This window comes from Zeus faber (genome assembly GCF_960531495.2).
Source record: "Zeus faber genome assembly, chromosome: 12".
Taxonomy (NCBI): Eukaryota; Metazoa; Chordata; class Actinopteri; order Zeiformes; family Zeidae; genus Zeus; species Zeus faber.
This window is the reverse complement of record NC_137196.1, coordinates 11,500,938-11,510,935: the sequence shown is the minus strand read 5'-3', so window position 1 is coordinate 11,510,935 and position 9,998 is coordinate 11,500,938. Positions and strand designations below refer to the sequence as shown.

Sequence of the window (9,998 nt, the reverse complement as noted above, 5' to 3'; positions counted from 1 at the left end):
GTATTTTGTTGGCACTTCCAGCCTCGGAACCACAGATAGAAATTACTTACGTTACAACTTGAATTACTAACTCCGGCCCTTTTTTAAGTTGTGTATTTTCCCTGTACATCCAAACAAGAACTAAAGTGCAATTATATAGAGTATGTGTGCAGAGAGGGAAGGAACTCCCTCATTCGTTCATTCTCACTGTGACATCTTTCCTTATAGAAACAATGTCCTGGACTGGGACTAGTCTGAGACCCAATGGCAAGGGGGACACTATCTGTGTGGTGCCTGGTTTCTCCTCTAACCTCGTGGAGAATGATTTTGACCTGAATAAGTCCTACCCGTGTGCTCGACGACCATTACACAAGAAGGGGCTTATGGCAGTGCAACATTTTCCTGGTTTTGTGGCAGGTAAAGTGCTGCATTCATGTCTGCTCATAATCTGCCGTTGTGGTTACCATGATGAGGGGAATCACGGGTATGACGATTTAATGGCTGTTTTGAGGCTGATCGAGTGTGATCATTATATGGAAATCCTAACTAACAGCGAGTGTCACCACATGGCTTCTAGGTGATGGCTTTGATGTGGGCAATTCCGTAGCGTCGCGAGACATCCAAATCTCCTGTCTACATCCTGACACCCACACATCATGTGCCTCCTTGCCACACCCTTCCTCACTGTTGGAAGCGGAGGAAAGCCTGTTCAGCCAGCTGATCTGTAGAGATGCAGGCTCCCCACCGGTCATCAACCCGAACAAGGCTGTCCTTACTGTAAACCATAAAACCAGAGAGGTAATCTATACTATCTATTATCTATCCTACTATCTATCTATTTATTGGATTTGGACTCACTTATGATAAATGGCATGGCCTGCAGGCAACACGAAATTAACCCTGAAAAATGAATCCGTAAACAAGTTATGTACTCTTTGAAATAACAAAATAATAAAAGGCCTTTGTACTTTTTTTTTAACAGATTTTAGATGCAAATGAACAGGCCTGCAAGCTGTTTGAGTGTTCTGCGAGTTATTTCAGCGGGAAAAAGCTGTCCTGTGTTTTGAACAAAACCGGTCAGTTCCTGGACAAAGTACTGGCCGAGGAGTGTCTGCGGGTTGATGGAACTGTTGCACTCGTCTCTGGGAAAGTGGTACGTAGCACTTGTTGTTGTTTTTTTTTACCTCCCTTTCTCTCCCTATCTTGAATTTAACAATATGACTCTAATTCGGTGTCCTGTGCTCTTTGTAGCTGGACGCTGTGACAATGTCTGGAGAAGTGCCAGTGTCAGTCTGGACCTACAGACAGTCCTCCCAAAGCAGAGAACAACACTGGCTCGTCGTGATTGAACACGTGGAGAGGATATCAGCATTTGTCTGCTTTACACAAGATGTAAGTACAGCGGCATATTTCTTGTAAATGCCACACTCCGAATACCCCACCCCTTTGATTTTGTGCTGCTGCCGTTAAACATGCTTAAAGAACTGTTTTCATATCCAGGGCAGCATCCTGAGCTGTGACTCTGCATTCGCCCATCTCCAAGGATACCACAAGGCAGAGGAGTTGACAGGGGTGTCCGTTCTGGAGCTAATCCCTACTTTACAAATCCCTCTTCACAGCCATGCATTACACAAAGTAAGCACACTTTTCAAACCAAATGTTCTCACTCTGTTTGGCTGTTTTGGGTCAACTTTGAAGCTCCTGCCTAGTAATATGCTATTTCGGCAGTGGAGTACCTGGAGTACCAGTATGACATAAGTCCATATTCTCCTGCATTTCTTAGATCCCGCGGGTTCAGAGAGTGTGCAGTAAAGACAGAGCGGGTACCCTGGTTCCACTGTGCATCAAACTACGAGGGGCAGTGGAATGTGAGAGACCCCAGCAGCAGGACAGTGGGACAAACTGTGTCAAAGCAGTAAAGGCTGCCGAAGGAACAGATCCACAGACTTCCCAGTCCGAGCAATGTGGAGAGCCTCTGAGAGACAAGACGCTCTCTGGTAAGATCTGAAGATATTTGTGAATCATCTGACCTTAAAGACCAACACTTCAAACTCTAGATCATTATAGGATCTAATGGTTCATCCATGTCACTATCTAGTTAGCTAGTATACAAACACAATAAGTTGCCATAATATGTAAGCTGTGTTATTGAATTGAATCGTGATTTATTAGTGCGTTTCTCCACGTGTGTTGATTCTCTCAGACGACGCCGACGCCGCCCTCTCCCCGCGCTCTCAACTTGTCTACTCCGGTACGTTGTGGGTGTTTGCCCCCCTGAGCTGCCTCCTCATCCTCCGCCCTGATGGCTCAATCCACACTGTCCACAACCACCCGGCCCTCAGCCTGTTCGGCTATGGCAGGGATGAACTTCTGGGGAAGGTTAGTCGATAACATAGTGAAGGTCACGTCATTCCCGCTTCTGCCGGTTCTGATTCTTTAATCGACGCATCCGCAGAGCGTCACCTTCTTGATGCCTGGTTTCTATGGATGGACGCTCAGCTCAGACCGGGGTGCTAGTCGTCTCTCTGACCCCAAAGCTGAGGCGGTTATCAGCATGACTTCATCTGACCCTTCATCGGGTAACCCAGGTCAGTAGGTCAGGTCAGTCTTCGTTACATGTTTTTTTTTTTCCAAATTGTGAACTCTCAGACTGTATTGCATCGTCTGCTCTGTATCGGGGGCCTTGGTACTTGTTCTTGTACTTGGTAAATGTGTGGAGTTTGTGTTTCTTGTTTTCTGGTGATATTCCAGAGCCTTCTTCGCTCTTGGCGGGGGACATGGTCATGGTGCACCAAGCTGCCCTGGACAGAAGTGCCACAGGGAGAGGCAAGATATTCACTGGGTCCAGCACAAGGCTGGAGAAGCCGGACACCGCCCCCTCCACCCTGTGCCCTCCCACTATCACCTCCACACCCATGGTTACGTGAGTAGTAGAGCTGAATCATGTATCAATTTATTTTGTATCTGTCTAGACGTTCGTTTTGTTGTTTCTTCAATGTAGTAACATCATTCCTGGCATGGCCAAATGCATAAAAGGAATTCAAAGTTGCAATGTCCAACTTGTCGCCACTAGAGGGAGCACAAGTCTATCAAAACCTGATCAGAACAAACCAAGATGTCAAGTCAGAATTCATCAAGAGGCCTCTGATTTGGCGAGAGCGTTGATTTTAGTGTCCGAAAGGGACTGTAATTATAGATATGACATGCTATCGAGTGTTTCACTGCATAAGAGAGATGACACAATATTGATTACTGCAGGGTTGAAATGCATTGCATTTGGATTTGAATGTCCTCTTTGGATCCCGCAGGTTCAGTGACACTACAGAGCTGATGGCGGCGGCAGCTCAGGTGGCTCCGTGCATCGGGCAGCTGGACAGTGCAGACTCTACCCAGGCATTGCTCCAGACCTTTGCCCTGGTTGAACCTCCCCAGGGAGACACGCTCTGCAACCCGGGACGTCACACACACCTCGCTGTCCAGGGAGATGAGCACTCACTCATTGAGGTTATCTCCAGTAAGTAACACCATTATCTTGCAGCTAGGGAAAAGCAAGAACGATGAAAGCTTTGTTGTTCAATTCTGTGAAATTATGTTTGTTCCTTCAACACGCTCTAGTTCAGGAGGAACATGCGCTAACCAGGCCTGGTGGAGCCTGTTCAGGTTCAGGGAAAACCCACCGCCGGTCAAGCGTTTCTGGCCTCGAGGAATCCAGCTTTGAGGTCATATCGATGGAGAGCAGGTACAGGACACGGAGCAATTATTATGTCAAGGTTTAATTTATACAAAGTTTGTCATTATTTAAATGTCAAACTTAACATTTAACTAATGTGCATGGGATAGAATGTGTGATCCTTGTATTTCCTCCACTTATCCCACCATTTGGTCTTTTTTTTTTTCCCCCCTCATTAATGAAATTGTATTTAAGTGTTGTAAAAAAAAAAAAAAAAGAACAGGCTTAGCTTAGCTAATGCCAGTAGAATCACAAATGGGGATACTCTAGACCAGACATGGTTGGTGGTATATCATTTTTTCTGGTGCAGGTAACTGATTAATTAGGCTGGACTCATAACTGAGACGGCGGTGCTGAACCCAAACATGCTCAAGTGATAACCACCTCATCTCTGTGTCTTTCCAATCCGCCTGCTCTAATTGGACCGTACCCTCCAGGTCCTCCTCTGGTTTTTGCGAGAAGTTTGCCGGTCACGGCGGTTCCGGCGCCGACCGGGCTGAGGACTCCCGCTCCACGCTGGTGGTGGACTCGGCCAGCTGCTTCCTGGACCTGAACACTGACGGAGACCGGGTGATCCAGGCCATGGCCGCCCTGGACCTGAGCGGCAGCGTAGAGCTGCCCGGCTTAGGGGGAGGAGGGGAGGACGCCCATGAGGACCACCCTTCCTTGGCGTCCTGCGACACGGCCGAGCTCCTGCGTACGCCCTCCCCCTACGTGGTGGAGTCAGAGCACAACGAAGAGGTCAGGGTCGGAGATGCCGCGGCGGGGAGCGGCTCGTCGCAGGAGCAGGAAGAGTGGGCCGTTCTCTCGTCCAATCACAACGGCCAGAGCAAGCAATTCTGCGTGCCAATGAGCGGGGACGCCCCGGCCACGTCCACGCCGAAGAAAGCGAAGCTGGACCGACACGCCAGGTCTCCGGACATGGAGAGGATCGTGGAGGGGCTATACGAAGGAAGTGCGTACCACAGGGATGGTACGAGAATAGGTGAGTGCCGTGGGGTGTGCTGTTCTCAGGTACTATCGTGTTGTCCCGCCTCCTCACCCTGATGAACATGTACTTTTTTCCCCCTCGGTTTTTGCTCAGATGTGCAGTGTGAGGTGCGCAGGGCCGACCTTCCCGATTGCAGCTCCATGTTCTGTGTGTGGCTGAGCACACCAGGCCTGCGGGGGTCACTGTTGCAGACCAACAGGGTTTCGCTGCATGAGACCTCGGTGGTGAGCCTGGGAGTGGTGGGGTACCCTAACCCTAACCCTAAAAGTGCTTCTATCACTTATTGCTTAACTTACTCACGCAAACGTATTCATTTGTTGTTTATTTGTCCCGCTTCTTTGCTCAGAGGATCACTGATGTTAGCCACGGGGAGATTCTACACTCCACCATGGAACTGGATCAGTCTCGAGCCTGGGACGGCCAGTTTAAGGAGGAGTACCAGGCCCTGAAAGCTGTAGGAAAAGGGGCATTTGGCTTTGTGTGGAAGGCATTAAGACGCTGTGATGGACAAGAGGTACATAGAAAAAGAATCTTTACGTGAAGACTGGATATCCTGTCTTTTTTTTTTTAATGCATTTGCTGACAATAAACTTTTGAACGCTGCTCTTTCTGCAGGTGGTGGTGAAGTTCATCCAGAAGGCCCGGGTGGTGAGCGACTGCTGGGTGGACGACCCCATGCTGGGCCAGGTCAGCCAGGAGATCGCCATACTGACCCGCGTGCAGCACCACAACATCGTCAAGGTAACTGGGCCATCACCACCTGAGCAGACAGGTCGCTGCTTTCTACAACGTATCTTTTTTTTCTCCTTCTTTTTTAAATTGTATTATTATATATTTTTTATTCCCTTTTATTCTGTCTCTCCTCCACCCGGTCTCTTCTCCTCCTCCTCCAGGTGCTGGAGGTGTTTGAGAACGGGAGCTTCTTCCAAATGGTGATGGAGAAACACGGAGAGGGACTGGACCTGTTTGAGTTCATAGACAAGCAGCCCAGGCTGGACGAGCCCCTGGCCAGCTACATCTTCAGGCAGGTATGTGGAAAGTAACTAGTTACAACTACTCTCATCTTACTATATTACGCTATTGAGTAGAACCAAAATTGGTTACTTAAACTTTTACTTGAGGTCATATCTAACAAAGTACTGGACTTTGCTATTTTCAAATTTGATCACTGGTACAGAGTAAAAATACAACTTGACATCTATCTGTATAGACTCATAATGTACATAATTTGGAAAAACTCATGGGAGCAGCTTCAAAGATTAAAATGCGATGCTTGCTGCAATTTGGTTAATTGTGCAATTGCCACTATTGTGATGCGGAGCGCACCACTGTCTATCATAATGCAGAATAAATGTACATCCATAGCTCCTTTTTATTGTCATTGTTTGATCTGAAACGAATCAAAGTTGTCAATGAGCTGTCAATTTTGGTCTTGTTAAATGTTCATGTTCATTACAAATGGGTAATCGCCAAATAGCCAATTGCATAGTGTTTCCCCAAACATGAAAAAAGTAACTCAATAAGTAATAGCTTGAGGAGTTTTTTTGGTCGTCAAATGATGTACTCTTAATGGAGTCATTTTCCTCATCACGACTTGTACTTTTACTCAAGCAAATGGATCTGCAGTAGTGGTATTCTTAAGTAAGGATTTCCAGCTCTCTTTCCGCCTCTGCTTGAGCCTGTGTGTGTATCTATAGCGAGGAAGATGAATTCTGCTAAACAAAACTTGAAACTGAATTCCTCCCCCGCCTCCAGCTGGTGGCGGCCGTGTTCTACCTGAGAACCAAGAACATCCTGCACCGCGACATCAAAGACGAGAACATCATCATCGATAAGTGCTTCCACATCCGCCTCATAGACTTCGGCTCGGCGGCGCTGCTGGCGCCCGGGAAGCTCTTCTACAACTTCTGCGGCACGCTGGAGTACTGCTCCCCTGAGGTGATCCAGGGAAACCCGTGAGTACTCCAGGAATTTTGTGAATAATGTTGACAGGGCGCTAACCAGGTCCTTGAGGTGCTTGAAGGGCTTGAGTTTCGTAAATTGAAGTTCTGGAACGCCCTTTTTTTGCTGAAGTGCTTGAAAAGTCCTAATGAGGGAAAAATGCAATCATTGAAAACCTGTGATATTCCCCCAGGTTTTGTTATTCAACGTAATAATTTTTTCCCAGAATCGCTTCTCAACAGATTATACCAGGGAAATGTAAATTGAATCCAGCATGGTTGGAAAATAGACATGTCTCAACATTCTGTTGAGAGAGAGAGAGAGAGAGAGAGAGAGAGAGAGAGAGAGAGAGAGAGAGAGAGAGAGAGAGAGAGAGAGAGAGAGAGAGAGAGAGAGAGAGAGAGAGAGAGAGAGAGAGAGAGAGAGAGAGAGAGAGAGAGAGAGAGAGAGAGAGAGAGAGAGAGAGAGAGAGAGAGAGAGAGATTAATTGAAATGCCATTAATTTGTTCCAGCCCCCAAAAAAACACCCCAATTTTTGTGTTTTTAAATAGGAAAAATGTATTTATAAAAAAAGCTGCTTCTCCGTCAACCACACCAACAGCAGATTCTCCATCTTTTCATGGACAGCGGTCCGCAGCTTAGCATTATTTTAACGCCCTTGGCTGGCGTAATACCCTGTATCGTCTCCTTCTGCTTCAGTATGGTACATATTGTAGAAGTACTACGCTTTGTACTGCCTCGCCAATTCCATCACGCGCACACCTCGCTCATGTTTTTCTATGATTTCATGCTTTAATTCAATCGACATCATCCGCTTCCTCTTCTCAGCACTTACTTTCTCAGGACCCATGGTTAGAATTATTATTGTTATTATATATTTTTTTTTTTTTGGGCAAATATAACTGCACAAAAAGCACAAAACACAAAAAAAATGCTTCCACGGTCAGGTAACCACGTGAAGTGACGGAGTGAGACGCGGGATGCTGGCCGCATTCGCTCGCCACACCAACTAGTGGTGGCACCTGAAGCTCGCTCCTCATAACTCACATTTTTGCTCGCAAATCGATACAAAAAAACGACGGCTCGCAACTCGGAAAACTCGTATGTTAGTGCACTCGTAAATTAAGGTGTGTGTGTGTGTGTGTGTGTGTGTGTGTGTGTGTGTGTGTGTGTGTGTGTGTGTGTGTGTGTGTGTGTGTGTGTGTGTGTGTGTGTGTGTGCGCGCGCAGCGCGCGCGCAGCGGTGCTTAAACCCTCCATCTAGCTGACTAATTGGTTTTATCCCAAAGCAAAACGGTCTTACCACATAATTCCTCATCGTGCATGGCCCGGAAGCCCATGCCCCGTTCCTTATTCCTGCATTAATCTGCACCGTAGAGCTTGACACCTTAGTTGTCAACGATCTGCATGGAAATAAGCTCACTTTCGGGTTTTTAAAGGTCGGTCGTTTTCGCTGAAGGCGGTAATGTCGAAATCCGATTCATCACAGTGTGTCTTCCACCCCGTATAACGGAGGAAAAATAAGAAGAATAACGCGGTATGCTCCCGCCTTCACCTCCACCCTTCTAGTTATTGGAAAACTTCCCCCCCAGAGCAGTAACCTCCAAGACAACGTCCAGGTCACAGCTCTGTGTCGCTTTAATTGCTTTTCTGACATTTCTCATGACGTTTCCAACTTTCCACGGGTTTGAATGTCCATTGTGTTATTGTCCAGTACTATTGCTCGATAGCTACTAAAGTAGTATGTACCTGTATAAACATGCAGCCATATATTAAAGCCATTCAAGCTTGACTGCCGGTGTCCTCGTTCAGATACAAGGGTCCGGAGCTGGAGATGTGGTCCCTGGGCGTGTTGCTCTACACGCTGCTGTTCAGCGAGAACCCTTTCTGCGGCGTGGAGGAGATCCTGGGGGCCAAACTCAAGCCCCCGTTCCCGCTCTCCCCAGGTACTGCTTTAGCCCACTCGTCAAACCGTTAAATGTGTGGTTCGATTCACACTTTTCAGTGGGTTTTATTTCATAGGGCAGGGTGACGTGGAAAAATTTATCATGATAATTTCCGGGAATTCCACATGATGCCGATGACCATTTTGTGTCTTGTGAACTGAAATTGTCGAGGCTTTGCAAATTAAGCAAGATAGTGTTGTAATGTGTGACATCTCACCCAACTCAATAGTTTCAAATAAAGCTGCATCAACTAAGTCATACTGTACATCTGACAAATATGCAGCAATGTGTAAAAAGCATCTCGGAATTAATCATTAATTGTGTATCGAGCAGTGGTTCTCAACGTGAGGCCCGGGGACTCCCCAGGGGGTCCTTCAAAAGGTTCCAGGGGGTCCCCAGCAAGATGAGTAATGGTTAAACTTCACCGTATTTCATTTACAAGACATCGGCACCATGAAGGAATGTACAATAATGACTTTGAAATTATTTGATCCCTAACTATAGTAAAGACAGGTGCGGAAGTTAGGACTCAATCATATCTAACAATTAAAACATATTCTGAAACTGGGGTCCCAGAGACACAATCTGTCAATTTGAGGGTACCTGATGGGCGCTAGAAGACGAGATCTAGTGGATCACATGCTTTTTGTCTGTCTGCTTCCAGGGCTGCATGAGGTGCTGTCGGGCCTCCTGCAGCTGAAACCAGAACGGAGGATGACGCTGGACCAGCTCCTGCTGCAGACCTGGGTCAGCCAGCACATCTCTCTGTCTGAGTACAGCTGGAACGAGGTGGTCCCCGGCCCCCGCGGTGAGTTCAGCGGGAACGCTTCAGATTGAAACCTTTGGATTTGAAAACCAGTGCAAATGGGAGTAGTGGTGTCATAGTGGTCTCTCTCTCTTTCTTTCTTTCTTTCTTTCTTTCTTTCTTCCCAGGTTTGCCACAGTTCCACAATCCTACTCCCGGAGGCTTCCTCGGGCAAGGCTTGTTTCCCGACGCAGGCGATGACTCTCTTCCCGATGAGGAGGATTATGATGCGGATGAGGATGAGAAGGACTCAATGGTGGCCCTTGAAAATGAGCTGCAGAAGTACCTGCATGACAACTGAAGACTTGCCAGCGGTTTGTCCGAGTCCGTCCAACATGAAGACTAAACGAAGGATTGTTTCACTGCTCTGAGGCAAATCCCTGCTCCAAACTTTATCAGGGACAAACGAGAACCTGCGCGTTGACGATGAATATAACAGAATCTTATGGAAGCCATCATCAAGCTATTTTGTACGTTCGGTGGCGATCGCCAAATGCAACACAATGATGTCAAATATAATTATTTTCCATCCCTTTATTTCATTTTCTTTTTTCATATTATGTTTTATATGTGTTTTTAATGGAGAAATTAACTAAACTTTGACGTT

At 46.9% G+C, this 9,998-nt stretch overlaps 1 protein-coding gene across 1 annotated transcript; it reads left to right on the top strand.

Annotated features, from left to right (window-relative positions):
• Positions 1-212: 212 nt before the first annotated feature.
• Positions 213-9,692, top strand: pask (PAS domain containing serine/threonine kinase; the record flags this gene model as incomplete). Its single annotated transcript, XM_080011285.1, has 20 exons — positions 213-396; positions 674-777; positions 962-1,132; positions 1,231-1,371; positions 1,480-1,614; positions 1,763-1,976; positions 2,183-2,358; positions 2,435-2,567; positions 2,731-2,902; positions 3,288-3,493; positions 3,595-3,718; positions 4,147-4,694; positions 4,794-4,939; positions 5,047-5,214; positions 5,316-5,441; positions 5,594-5,728; positions 6,456-6,655; positions 8,453-8,586; positions 9,251-9,394; positions 9,520-9,692. 20 exons carry the CDS (start codon positions 213-215, stop codon positions 9,690-9,692), a joined length of 3,534 nt encoding a protein of 1,177 aa, XP_079867411.1.
• Between the last annotated feature and the right edge of the window lie 306 nt (positions 9,693-9,998).